Source organism: Morone saxatilis, unplaced genomic scaffold (assembly GCF_004916995.1).
Source record: "Morone saxatilis isolate NCDOM2014 unplaced genomic scaffold, NCSU_SB_2.0 Contig7, whole genome shotgun sequence".
NCBI lineage: Eukaryota > Metazoa > Chordata > Actinopteri > Moronidae > Morone > Morone saxatilis.
In genome coordinates, this window is record NW_023340246.1 from 18,292,754 (window position 1) to 18,306,185 (window position 13,432).

The 13,432-nt window shown below is 41.1% G+C and overlaps 2 protein-coding genes across 3 annotated transcripts in view; one reads left to right on the forward strand and one right to left on the reverse strand.

The window, feature by feature from the left end:
- The first annotated feature begins 900 nt into the window (after positions 1–900).
- LOC118340798 (ALK and LTK ligand 2-like) lies at positions 901–4,289 on the forward strand. Its single transcript, XM_035678935.1, has 5 exons — positions 901–1,318; positions 1,774–1,827; positions 2,065–2,145; positions 2,248–2,322; positions 3,387–4,289. Exons 1-4 carry the CDS (start codon positions 988–990, stop codon positions 2,310–2,312), a joined length of 531 nt encoding a protein of 176 aa, XP_035534828.1. The 5' UTR covers positions 901–987; the 3' UTR covers positions 2,313–2,322; positions 3,387–4,289.
- A 1,943-nt stretch (positions 4,290–6,232) lies between these two features.
- The window catches only part of acp1 (acid phosphatase 1), a 17,969-nt gene continuing 10,769 nt past the window's right edge, over positions 6,233–13,432 (reverse strand). For both annotated transcript variants that reach the window (XM_035678887.1, XM_035678886.1), the window contains exon 6: positions 6,233–6,568. In XM_035678887.1, coding sequence (XP_035534780.1) covers positions 6,491–6,568 — 78 coding nt within the window. In that variant the 3' untranslated portion in view covers positions 6,233–6,490. The remainder of the gene's footprint in view (positions 6,569–13,432) is intronic.

Consider the following 13,432-nt stretch of genomic DNA (forward strand, 5'->3'; position numbering starts at 1 on the left):
TGTTTGTCCACTCTCTCCCTGGCAGTCGGCCGGTGTTCCGAGGATGACCACAGATGCTCGGAGAATACTCGCTTGACTCCAGAAGCTGTTTCCTACACGAGAGCTGCGTTTAAGGAGACGCATTTCGGAGCGCAGAGGAGCGGGAACATAAACTAAAGTTACTCACAGTTCTTTCTTTTTCCATTTTCATCATTGCTGGACGCGCACAACGCAGTCGTACAGTCTTAAAGAAAGCTATCGAGGCCTGAAGGTAGTTATGTTTTTAACACTCATTTGTTCTCCGAGTTACTTTTTATTCTAACTAATGTCTTGGTGCCTTTGGGGCTGTGTGTGGTTGGATTTTCACTCTCTTTCGCAAAGGAAATCTTGATCTCATTGAGATTTTCTAAATAAATAAATAAAAAAAACCCACAAAGCCACAATCGTGTCAACAAGGCAAAGAGGCTACTAATCCACCTGTAGTTCTATAGATTTATTGCCTAAACAACAACCTGTGGGTGGCCTGGAGATTGACTGTAGAGAAAAACTGTCTTAACTAGAAAAGTGACAACTTATCCAGAATATGATGGGGGAAGTGTAACTTACAGTTAAAGAGAATTAATAACTTCAAAATGGTCGAGAGCGCAGATTGTTACGTGTGATGTAGGTTATACTTGTCAAATGACTTTAAAAGGGGCTTTTTTGAATTTTTTATTTTTTTTTTAACCAAAGATGAAGTAAAACCGCAAGAAATACATTTGAAGAGCTTCGTGAGCCACAGTCAGAGTCTGGTCTGTCAGTCAGTCAGCAGTTGAAACACTACTTCCCCCCGCTCTCAGCGGGTTTAATGGGGATCATTTCATTGTAAATGACATGGGAAGCACTTTGACTTGACATCCAATTCTCTATCTCTCTTGCAGGTGTCCGGTTAAAGTTTACCCAGAGGCTCTGGAGAAGGAGTTCGCGTCTTCTTTTTTCTTTTTTTCATCTCCTCACTTCACGGGAGCTATGAGCGGACTGCGCAAGCACTTCAGTATGGGACTGGTGCTCCTGATGTGCACGCTGACCGGCCACTGCAACGAGAGCGCGCCCTCGGCGGCTCCGGCGTGGACGACGACGACTACTGCGTTGACGGCGGCTGCAGCAGGAGGAGGAGGAGGAGGAGAAGGAGGAGGAAGGGACGCCCAGCAGCACTCGAGGCGTTTAATAGAGATCATGAAACACATTGAGCACAGCCGGGGTCACCACAGCGCGAAAACGGAAGCCCCCTTAACACTGTGGGCGAGGAGCTCTCTGGATTTACGCAACTTGAAAACAGACAGAGGGGATCACATAGTCGGTGAGTGGCGGCTTGGCGTCTGGGCGTGACCCTGGATCTAAATAGGAAGCTGTAAGCCTGTTATGAAGGATGCAGCCTGCTGGAATATGTGTAATAGTCATATGGCAAAGGCAGGGTAGGCTGATGGGACTAAAGTTAAAGGGTTGCTGCACCCAAAATGACCTAAAACATCTTCTAACTTACCTTAAGTGCAATGTAGACATTCAGATATTGGGTTGGAGGCAGACATTAAACATGGACACAAAATAATGAACCAAAAGTAGCTACATGGTTTAATGATTTCCTAAGAATATAATTTTTTGTTTGTTTCTCTCAGTGGATATCAAAGTTTACCCAAGTTTTTAATTTACAAAAACACCCCTGCTCTGGGTGATGTGATGTCTTAATAGGCTTTGATAAAAATGCCTATGAGTTAAACCTGACACTCCCTTCCTATCTTCTCTCTCTCTCCACAGCCGTTTTCCCCCGAGATCTCAGAAATAAGGAGAAATTCCTGAAATATTTAACAGGTAAGACCTCATTGCAAACATCTGTGCCACTGGTGATTGGGGTGTCAAGAGTCTGAGAAAATCAGAGGCATTTAATGAAAGAGATGTTATTGGACAGAGGGAGGATGGTTGAGGCAGTCAAGAACACAAAAAAAGTGAATGTTGGCTCTTCATAATAGCTGCAGTTTAAAAACAGATGTTTGTGCTGGTGGCTGTGGAGCTGGAAACATTCTTACAGGCTGCTCTCTTCCCTTTCAGGTCCACTCTACTTCAGCCCCAAGTGCAGGAAGCATGCGTACAGACTCTACAACCACACCAGAGACTGCACGATACCTGCATGTAAGTTCTGACACCAGGAGGAATGACTCCAATGTCAACACGCTGCGTGGAAAAGCACGCACTCATACGCAAATCTCTCCGTTTCATTTTTCTCCTTCTCAGATTTCAAAAGATGTGCGCGACTTCTGACACGACTAGCCGGCAGTCCGCAGTGCACAGTGGGGTAGCACGCTCAAGGTACTGTAATGCATTCACTTCTAATTCAAACACAAGAGTTTAAGTTTAAAGAGAGGAGGTGCACACTGGACTTATGGTCAAAGGGCTTGTGCATTGTACTTATTAAGCAGTCCAATATTCCAATTATTGTTTATGGACTCCAATATGCAGCAATATTATATATAACACATTTATACCACATGCAAAACAACGGCATGGTTTTATCCTAAAGTGCACATGTCTGCAATATTTACAAGTTATACTATTTTATTTTAGTATTATTACTGATGCATTAATGTGTCAGCATTTACTGTTGAAGCTGGTGAGGCAAATTAACTACTTTATATACTGTTTGGTTGTTTATAACAATTCATTATATTTTATTTTATTTTTTAATATATATAAATCTTAGAGTAATTTATAAAGTGACTATGGTATAGATCAGACAATCCCTCTCAAATGTAGTCACGTTAAAAAAGAATAGAGCAACATAAAATTGAAATACATGTCAATAACATGTAACAGTATGTACAATTTCTCAAATACATCACAACTGGGATTTACTGCCATACGTGATGCACTTTACTTCAGTGTTTCGATGTTATTTATTTACTCTATACTTCTACTCTACTACATTTTAGATGGAATATTGTTATAGTTACTTTGCAGATTAAGACTTAACATTATTACTATTACAAAAAAGATGCATTGTTAAAATTAAACTACCCAACAGTATAACATTACCTTGACCAGCCACAGCATTAACATGCATCTTACAAATTATTGACTTTAATCTCCTTATTTTGTGGTATTGCTACTTAAGTGTAAGAACTGAATACTTTTTCCACCGCTGCAACAGACAAAGAGAATAATGTCACAGTGTAAAGACTGTCTTCTTGTCTGACGCAGACAGCCATTCACAGTGGTGATATGCGTGCTGTGTTTGATACATGTAGAGAGCAGCAGATCTGTGGCAAATCAAGTTTATTGATTCATTGTTCGCGATTTCTTTTTGGAAAGGAAAGAATTTGTCAGGTGCTGCCAAGTTTGAGACTGTGCTGAATTCCACTTCCTCTTTGTTGCAGGTTGAAGCCAAACACAAGTTCTCCAGAAGAAAAAAACTTGGGAAAAAAAACTGCCTTGGACAGTAAGAGGGAAGCCTAAAATACTCTGACCAGCCCCAACTGATATTAGGCACGGTACTGCCTTTCAGTGAGGTCTGTTCTGTGCTAAGGCGTGGATTACTGCCACCCACCTCTCTGGCTGGACCCTCGATGGTTGGCTGTCACCACGAGGGAGCGACCAACAAAACCAGACCAAGATAAAGATGGTGACACTGAAGAGTGGAGAAGAAAAAAAGAAACAAGTGGCTGAGAGAAACAAACATGGGGCCTTTTTTTCCTGCTGGGATCCAAAAAGATGTTGCTAAAACACACCAAAAAAAAAGGGATTGCATATTTTTATTTTGGTCATTTCTTGAAGAAAAGAGCAAAATCCAAATGTACTGTTTATAGCATGACTTGCTTTTCTGCGAGTGATTTTGGGTTGAGCCCATCCCTACTACTGCACTACCCCATTATGCAGACAAAAAGCTCCCACAGACCCCGTGGCCGGCAGTCACAGCATAGTTTCACTCACTTGTGCTCACACTGAGAAGAAACTGTGATTAAATTATTAATTGCATGAACATTTCTCCGCGTCTTTGCAAGACATGTTTAAAAAAAGAAGTGGCGGTTGTACGGTTGTAAGTCACAGCCCTCCTGTGGATTTTGGCAGAGCGTGGTACAGTCTATATTTATATATTTGAGTTCCACTGTACACACTATCGGCCATAACCACATAAAACAAGAGAAATATGTACATACTGTAAAGCAAAGCATAAGAGGAATCCACCTACCTACCATAAATTAAAGTGACTGGCATTTATCAAATGGCTGTTAAATACATACATAAATATATATATATGTAAAAAAAATGAAATATATTTAAATAAATTATAAGATTGGTACAAATATGAATGGTCTTTGTTGTCTCATGTAGTATTTTCCTCTTACATCCCTTGAAACGTGATATGCTCCCTGAATGACCACATGACTGAACCGAGTCCCAGGACCACAGATTTGGCAAACTGAACCCACTATAGAGTGTTTTGCTTGAAACTGAATCCTTTTTATGTGAACATTTAACAGACTGTGAGTCAGCATATTTATTTTTAGATTAATTTGAAATTGATTATTTCCAGACCATAACAATGGAGGTGAATGGGATTTCATTTGTTTCGCTCCCAGCATTGAAAAATAACATTTTTTGGGGGGTGGGCGGGGGGATCCCTGGTGGTTGACAGGTTTCAGACACATACCATGTAACAGTGAAGTTCCCACTTCGATTCTGGCGGGGGGAGACTCTTGAAAACAAATGCCACAAAAATTTTAAAAGGAAGAAAAGTGACATTTAAAAACTCAAAAATGTCCTGATTACTCCACACAGTCCTCACACTTGAGCTCCTTTGTAACAAAAAATAGTTCTTATGAAACCTGTTGACAACATATTGTGGATTATCTTATGTAAAGGGAGCACTGAATCATGGGTGAAGTGAGACGTTATTCTTTGTCATGTGAGTGGACCGACCATTTACTACATCTCCCCTTTATGTGATAGTGACAGCAGAGATGGGAAAATAGGAAGAAAAGGAATGAAGGCAACAAAAGTCCCAAGCTGGACTTGAACTGGTGATGCCAGTGTAGCATTGTCAGCTACTAGGCAACCAGGACGCCCTAATTTAAAGTTTTTATAAGCTAATTCAGCTGCTTTTTTCCCCAGTAAGAGGCGTTGTCTTACACGCCATTCTTTAAAGCTGACACCAGACTACTGTAGATGAAGCTTTGTTAAATAACATCTGCACTGCTCTGAGGACCTTTTTTTCTCGCAGTCAGGTGAGAACATCTATATCAGTCTCTTATCTTCAAATAAGAAGCTAAAGAAAACTGCAGGACAGCTCAGATTAGCACAAAGACTGGGAACAGGGGAAACTGCCAGACTGCTTCTGTCCAAGAGTAACAAAAGTGCAAGTAACATTTTATATCTTGTTTGATTAATCCGAACAAAAACCAAAGTGTAAAACTACAATTGCGAGGGTTTAACCTTTCTTCCCCTTAGCTTCAGAGGTGCTGGTGGGCGGATTTAGTTACCTCCTCAGACAGAGCCTGACTGGTGGTTTCCCCATGCTTTCTTTCTTTCTTTAAGATAACCTACCCGGCTTGGAAATGTAGCCTTACATTTAGGGTACAGACATGAGTGAGATATCAATCTTGTCTTCTAAGTATCCTTCACAGTTAGGACCCTTGGTACTTTAACAATTCTTAAACAATTGGAAACCCTGCAGTCACCAGTTGGTAAATTTAACCTTTGGCTCCACGCTTGTTAATTAAGTAACAGCCCCTTCTCAATGTCAACTCTTTCATGTGGAAGACAATCAAACTGAATGCTAATTTGTATTGGCACTGATGAGACCTCCTTCATGGGATTACCACTATTTAAGCAGTAAGTGGTGATTGACACATAGCAGAATAACGTTAGCATCAACAAAGAGGAGGAGCATTCAAGGGAATGTTTTCAAGCATCCATTAAATATGTTTGATATCTAATATTTGTGAGAATGATCTTGTGTTATTAGGTCAGATAAAAGGTGCTGTATACCAAAACACAACCAAAAGAAGAGCCAAGAAAATAACCTAACCACCACTCGTCCCAAAGAAATACACAGGAAGCTTAGCGTTGAGGCTAGCACTCTGACCCCGGTGTTGGCCTTTGACCTGAACCTCATGTCCAGACATGTATTATTGTCTGCAGGATACCTTCATTCATATACATTCTTCAGTATATTTAAAATGTAAAGATGAATGAATTGTGTGTAAAAATAAATCCCCAATACTCATACTCATTTATCCATTTTATTAATCACATGAAATTAGTCAACAAACTTGTCCACGCAGCATCTTTTCTAAATGTACACAACGTGTGGTTTGTATAACATTTACAACACTGCACCAAAGTGTTCTGGTTCTTTCAGTGAGATCCACAGAAGAGGGTTATACTGACGAGTGCTTGTGTGATACAGACAAAGTATATTTGGGTTGATTATTGTTGTTCATTCGATAGTCATCAGAGATGGTTTATGGTCGGATAGTTGTTAGGAGTTCGATTCCAGAAATGCTTTGCAGCAGCGTACACACTGTTCATACACCTTCTCAAAGTCTTCGTCACTCCCCTAAGAGATAAAACAAAACAATAAATAAGAGAAATTCAAATTAATTTCAGCCAAGAGCTGAGAGCTGAATCACATACATCTGTTTGACTTTTTTTTTTTAAACTAGTGGTTCAGAAAGGAAATAAACCGGTCCAATACAGCTGTAGATATGTAGGACCAGTTCTGTGATGTGGTTTGAAAAAAACACACTCAAATGTGTTTCTTATTCAACCGATAAATTATTTTCAAGTCCACTTTCTGAGCACCAAATTGTTGAGTTGTGAAGGAAACGGATCCCAGACTGCCAACTGGCTTCAGCGGAAAAATAGTACGTCCTAAGGGAGAAATATACTGCCAAAGGTAGAAAATTCTGGTTTTGATGGTGTTGAAACCCTAATAGACTTTTATGGGAAATCCTTTCTAACCATAGAGAATCTAGCTTTAAAGAGAAGTGAACTGAGGCATTGGACAGCAAATATAGAAAAAACAGTTGTAGGTCAGTAATAAAACAAATGTTAATGTTCACTGTCTGAATCAAAAAGATTTTTTACACACAGCACAGTGAAGGCCTGCAGCTAACGATTATTTCCATTACCTATTAATCCTATAAATTAAATTAAATCATAAAACACAAACGGCTCATTAAATTAAAATACAATTCTTATTTTTATTATACGCTAATGAAAACATACCTATGACTTGATCATATTCCATGTCTGCCAAAAGACCCTCCTAAATGTTACACACTGGATCTTTAATACAATTCATCCTCTGGGGACCGTAAATGTCTGAACCAAATTCCACATCAATCTATCCAATAGATCGTATAGAAGAGTTGAATATACTGCTGGCAAAAACAACAACCCACACCCGGTGGGGGGGGTGCTATTAATGCAGAGTGGGCAAGTTTTATCATTGAGTTAACTGATCTGGAGTTATCTTAGGGACAGCCATGATAAGTAGCTGGAATTCAAGATGTTGTCATCTCTTTAAAGTGGAAACTTTCGCCCCCACTAGCCTTTCCAAGAGGTTTTAATGTTTGCGCCGCAGTCGCAAAGTTAACCGATCACTTTCAGTTTTTTAATCACAGCTTCATGAAAAAACATTACTTTAGAAATAAGAGAGAAGCATGTTAGCTGAAGAGAAGAACAGTCTAAAAGCTATTGCAATGATGCAGAGTAATTACATATTATCACTCTCTTAAATCAAGCCTCCCAGGAAATAACCCGGTGGCAGAACCGCATAGTGAAAGCAAGGCTTATAGGGAACCAGTGTTAACACGGATGGTCTCATTATTCTACAGCCATTACACTGTGGAATCAACATTTACCTAATAATTATAATTTAAAGCAAATAAGCTAAACATGTTGACCGGTAAAATTATGAACGTAAACTCTCACTGTGTTCATAAAATAACAAACACAAAAATGCCAAAGACAAGAAATGTGCTCTGGTGCCTCTGTGAGTTTATCATTATAATCACACTGAAGACAGACAACAAGACTTATGTCTCCATTTATCTAGACACATTGACAGTGACGATCTGGTTCCTCTTGGCTCACATTGCTGTCATGCCATGTGGTTTCTTGCGAGGGAGCACAATCCAATACTGTCAAGTGTCCAAACCGCACAGACTGAAAAAAGCATTCATTTACTCCTTCTTTTGGCAAGAAAAAGCTACAAGAAGACAAACTCATGCACTCGCATCATAAAAAAGAAAAAGTTGTCTTCAAAGCCAAAATCTGTGACAAACTAATATAACTGACTACAGTCACATAAACTGTGGTCAACCACAACCCCTTATGATTTGATGACTGTTTTATCTTGGGATCCCGGTTCCACAGCACTGCAGAAGGGCACAAATACATTATCATTTTGCCAACAGAGCTTTAGCTGCACATCATCCCTCGAGACCACACAGGGAATGATTACTTTTCAAGCTTAAATACGTTATGGAAGCACAAACGGTTCGAGCATCCAAAGATTTTTTTAATGTATATTGACAACTCATCATCACTAATAAAACTTTCAAATCTTTCCCCAACAATTACTCCCCCCTCCACTTTTGCCTTTTCCCACTCATAACCGTCAAGAAGATAGAAAGCAGCCACGGACCCGTGTCCAAATCATTTGGCAGGACTTTCAGCTGCAGAGAAAGCACGTAAGGAGCGAAACGGATGAGTGAGCCATGGAGCGTGAAAAGGCAAAGCAATATGAAAACAGAATTAAGACTAACAGTGATATCCAAGCAATCTAACAGTTGTAAAAGTGTAAAAGTAATTAAAAAAAAGCTTTTTTGGGGCATAATTTAAGCTTTTATTCAAATTGAGTGAGCAAGGAACTGAGTGTTGCATTGTTGTAGTTTTGTTTTGGTGCTTGTTTATTTCATGAAACGTGCCTGGACATGGACCCATCTTCCCCTGTGGAGAGTAAATCCTCTTCAGAGCAAACACATGCACCTAGACTGGGAACCAGACGAATCTGCAAGCTCATGTTTTATTTGCTCTGGCAGATGAGTCGGCTCCCCCTCCCAGTCGGACAGATTTCCACCAGTCCTGGATCTGGTTGGGCGAATGGCAACCATTTATCTAATACGGAGCGGGGTTTAATACGATGACTGCACAGAGGAGTACAAACTTACTGAAACATTTTTGTAAACAACCAAGATGGCTGCCGTTGATGTGCAACTGTTTCTGTTCCACATCAGTATTAAACAAACTGGACAGTGTATTTTCTCTAAATGGAGAACAGCTGACTGATATTGACAACGGCCCACTGGAACTGAAAATGATTGAGAGCAAACACGTATTAGGCTGGAAATAACACCAGAAGAGAGACATGTTCTGTCCCTAAATAAACTACAAGTGACTTTCTTGTCTGTACTGTATATCACATGATCATTAGTATTTCGAACAGGTGCACAGCCATTGCAAGAAGAGAAAAATGCACCAACTAACAGTTTTAAAAAGGGCCTAAAAATCTATTTTCACAATCAGCTTCCCACTGTGAGCGATGGGACTGTGGATGAACACAACCTTTCTGCCAAATTTCTGATTATTTTGGTTCATTTACGTGAGAGGTTTTCTGTATTTCTTGTCAGTGTTCTTTTCCCTGGTTTGAAGTGGAAGGAACTCAAAACCTAGTAACAGTTGTGGGTTTGTTTGCTTATGTTGCCAGGCCACTGTCAATCTGATCAAACCAAACCCACACAGTCCTGAGCAAGTGGAAGAAGAAAATTCATTCATTTCCACAGTTTTCACTCGTGCAGATGATTAGCACATTCCCACAACAGATTGACATCATTTGGTTTGTAAGCATTTATTTCAAGTGGCAATCACTGTTAACTTGTACTATTTCTGTTACTTTTCATGTGAACAACCGGGTGCAACACTATGAATATCTTCCAGGAGAGACTGTCTGACTGAAAATGTGCTTCGTTAAGCCCATATTTAAACGATATCGCACCTCCCCTGCCCTTTATGATGTCTGTTTTTTTTTTTACCCCCCCCCCCCCCGCGCAATCTCAGTCAATTACACAAGTCCCATAATTCAATAGAGCAAAACAAGGAAGTTGCCGGGGAATTCTAATTTCATTTAAGAACATTTATCTAAACAAATTAGACAAGTTGCGACATTAGAAAAGAAGCTGGCAGTGTAGAAACGAGCGCTCCACAGTACATCAGCGGGCTCGTGTGTACAGATGCAGAAAGGGAAAAGGCAGTAAAATCAGCCAGTACCTGTGACGAATAGCGACAGCGGACAAACTGTAATGTGGCTAATATCTCCAGGCTGGGGCCGCGTACTGTACAGCAGCCGCCTGCCGCTGCCCGCCTGCAGCCGCCGGGCCCCGTCGATTGCTAATGTTTTATTTTGTCTTTAGAACTGCCAGGCTCGTTTTTCATCACCATCACTGTCAATGAAGCGTTATTCATTGTCGAGCTAAGCCTTCTCACTCGCACAGCTATCTCCGCTAACCCAGCAATGAACTCCTAAATCACTGCAGACTAGGATTTGAATATTTCACCACATAATTGGAGCTTTAACCTAATCTAGGGGCGCGGGAGCTCCTCTTCTGTTTCCGACGAGGAGGACTCAAAAGGCGCATCAGGATCCAATCGCTTGTAATAATGAGGAACTTCTCACAGTCTGTGAGCAAGCATAATTACCACTGATCCAGATTAAGGCTTTATCTGAGGCCCGACTGCCACTCCAACAAACACAAACACTGGCTTATATCATAACCAGGGAGCAAGATTTTTGCTATTATGTCCTACTATTTTCAGCTGTGGATTTTGCCTCAATGCAGACTGTTTATTTTGTAAAATCAGGAAGTGTCTCGCGGGAGAGGGAATGGGATGAGGGTGGGGTTACAGCGATTAGGAGCTTTGTGTTTGGATTGAAAGGGGAAAAATAAAGAGTTATGGAGATGGAGGCTTACTGTACATTGAAACGACAGCAGCAGCTGCACACAGTGGAAAGCTAATAGCTGCACTGTATGCCAATTTGCCTCATTTTAGCATCTCTCACCCATCTCCGCTCCAAGGTTTATTGTCAGTGACTGGAAGATTTTCATCACCGCAACAAGAGAGACATTATTGCACACTATGGCTCCTCAGCGCATTTGTTTATCTTACTATAAACAGTATTTTACATGATTGACGAAGTGTCATGAGATTTCCAAAACTAGCACCAGCAAATCATTAAACATACACCTCCCCCCTTCCTGCTCTCAAACACTCCCCATAGAAGACTGTTTGTGGAGCACCAATGTCAATCACAGCTCACTCCCGGCGTCTGTAATCTATATGTAAGTCATCTTAAAAACAAACACATTAGACGCTGTCAGCTCCCTGCACAATGCTGCCATGCCTATGTGTCAATCAAAGCGCTGCTATCTCTGCTTGCTATCAAACTATCAGCCGTCCTGCAGCTCCAACCGCTTGCCTGTCAAAGCATCATAAAACTCAGCCGAACAAGGGTTTGTAGCTTCACGTACTCGCTTGAGGTTTCCTCGACATTTGTATGACCTCCAACTTTTGCACCGAGTCATGACAAGTGCAGAACCGTCACTCAGGGGGGAGAGAGGCCTGCTGTCACTCAGATGAGAGGAATATACTGTCCTTTACAGGGTCGGCCACTTTCAGACTGGACAAGCAAGGGCCTGATGTGTCCGACTGATGAGATTCGTCTTCAATCTTCCAGTGTGGATTAGCATCCCCTCGCTATCTGGCCTTTCATGGGTTGTTAGTTTAGAGTGTAGAGGGTTTGTAGGAGGTTCAGGGACTGCACAGAACTCTCAACCTTGATATCTGCTGGGAGATAAGAGGAGGAATAAAGCCCTCACAAACCCTGACAAGCATTCATTCTTCAGATCCAGATTAGCGCTGTCGCACATCAGCACACAAATCCGTTGCTTCCGCACGTATTCTGATTTACGGAAGCAGATAATGATGCAAGTTGGATTAGCTGCATTTATTACGCTTTTCAGACATGTCAAAAACTGGAGCCTTGAGTTGGTGTCTGCCTCAACCAGACTGATGGGCAGCTGCAACTTCTTCACTCCCAGATGAGTGTCTGCTGTTGGCAGCTGCAACGTCTTCCAGTCCTGACATCGCTCTTTTAATTTCTCCTCTCACTGCTGCAACATATAAAAACTGGGGTAAACAAACCCTGCTACCAACTCGAATCCATCTCACCAGAGGCAGCTGGAAGTCGTGAGGTGTTAGCTGCTCTGTGCTATTATGATGCATGCTTTTTATTGTCTTTCCATCACACTCAATGTCCAATCAATAGCTATTGAGAGAGGAAGAATTAGTGTTGGTGAGGATTTGCCTAGGCAGTCAGCGGTGTACATCTGAACTCTGGAGCTGCATTAGAGGGGGATTTAGAATACAGTACGAGAGATTGATTATCATTATGAGCTTTGCACTCACGGCTAGTTTGCAAGACCGGATCAAAGGGGCAACCGGTGCCATCGGCAAAACAGGGTCATGGAGTCTGAAGAAACCCTGTTATGTTTATGATTCAGAAATAAGTGCAGCTAAAGTTGGACAGGTTTATTGATCTACTGTATAGTACTGTAGTATAGAACTTGCTTTCTTTTAGGCACCACAGGATAGTGAACTCACCGTGGTGTATTTGCCAAGCTGGCAGAGGGAGGGGAAGGTTTCTTGATGGGCCTTACGAATCTTTTCAATGATGGTCTCCAGCTCAGCTGTCAGCTCGTAGCTCTCTGCCAGCTCAGGCTTTGGGCTCTCCTTCTTCTTCTTATTCCGGTCATTTCGAACAGCTGAAGGAGAACAAAGGATTAGGATTAGCGTCAACAATGACTTGCAAGCGGGCGACTTGATCATTGAAGCAAGTGTGGATTGAAATAAAAGACAACTTGGGGAACAACAGAACTTTACTGCTACTAAGCATTTTTTCTGGTTACTTTTAAGAGATGCAGCAAGTTATAAACTGAGACCTTGCATAAGGACAGAAAGTTTCTAGCTGCAGCCTGCTCTGTCAGCTCAACCACTCTTTGTCAGCTTAGTGCCACTGGCAAAGTCTCAGAAAGGGAGAAAACACAAAAGGGCTTCACAAATGGATTGTGTGGTTTGTGTGGCTGTTCTGGAATAATAACCCTGATCAGTTATTATATATTTAGTTTCAGTGATAGGGAACTGAAAACTGAGATAACAATATATTCACATTCATAATCAAGTAAAGAGAAAATGAAATAAACAAAGGATGCATAACTGAAGTATAGCTTTATTCACCTAAAATCAATTCTTGTCTGAGGTACACTGTCCTTTAGCCTTAGCTTTGACTAATATTGATACTTTGACACCTGTAAATCAAAATATAATGTTTTTTAACTTTAAGGGCTCTATCTTGCACTCA

Coding starts and splice junctions, on each gene's coding strand:
- LOC118340798 (XM_035678935.1), top strand. CDS start 988: ATGAGCGGACTGCGCAAGCACTTCAGTATGGGACTGGTGCTCCTGATG. Junction 1,828..2,064: donor ATTCCTGAAATATTTAACAG/GTAAGACCTCAT, acceptor CTTCCCTTTCAG/GTCCACTCTACTTCAGCCCC. Junction 2,146..2,247: donor AGACTGCACGATACCTGCAT/GTAAGTTCTGAC, acceptor TCTCCTTCTCAG/ATTTCAAAAGATGTGCGCGA.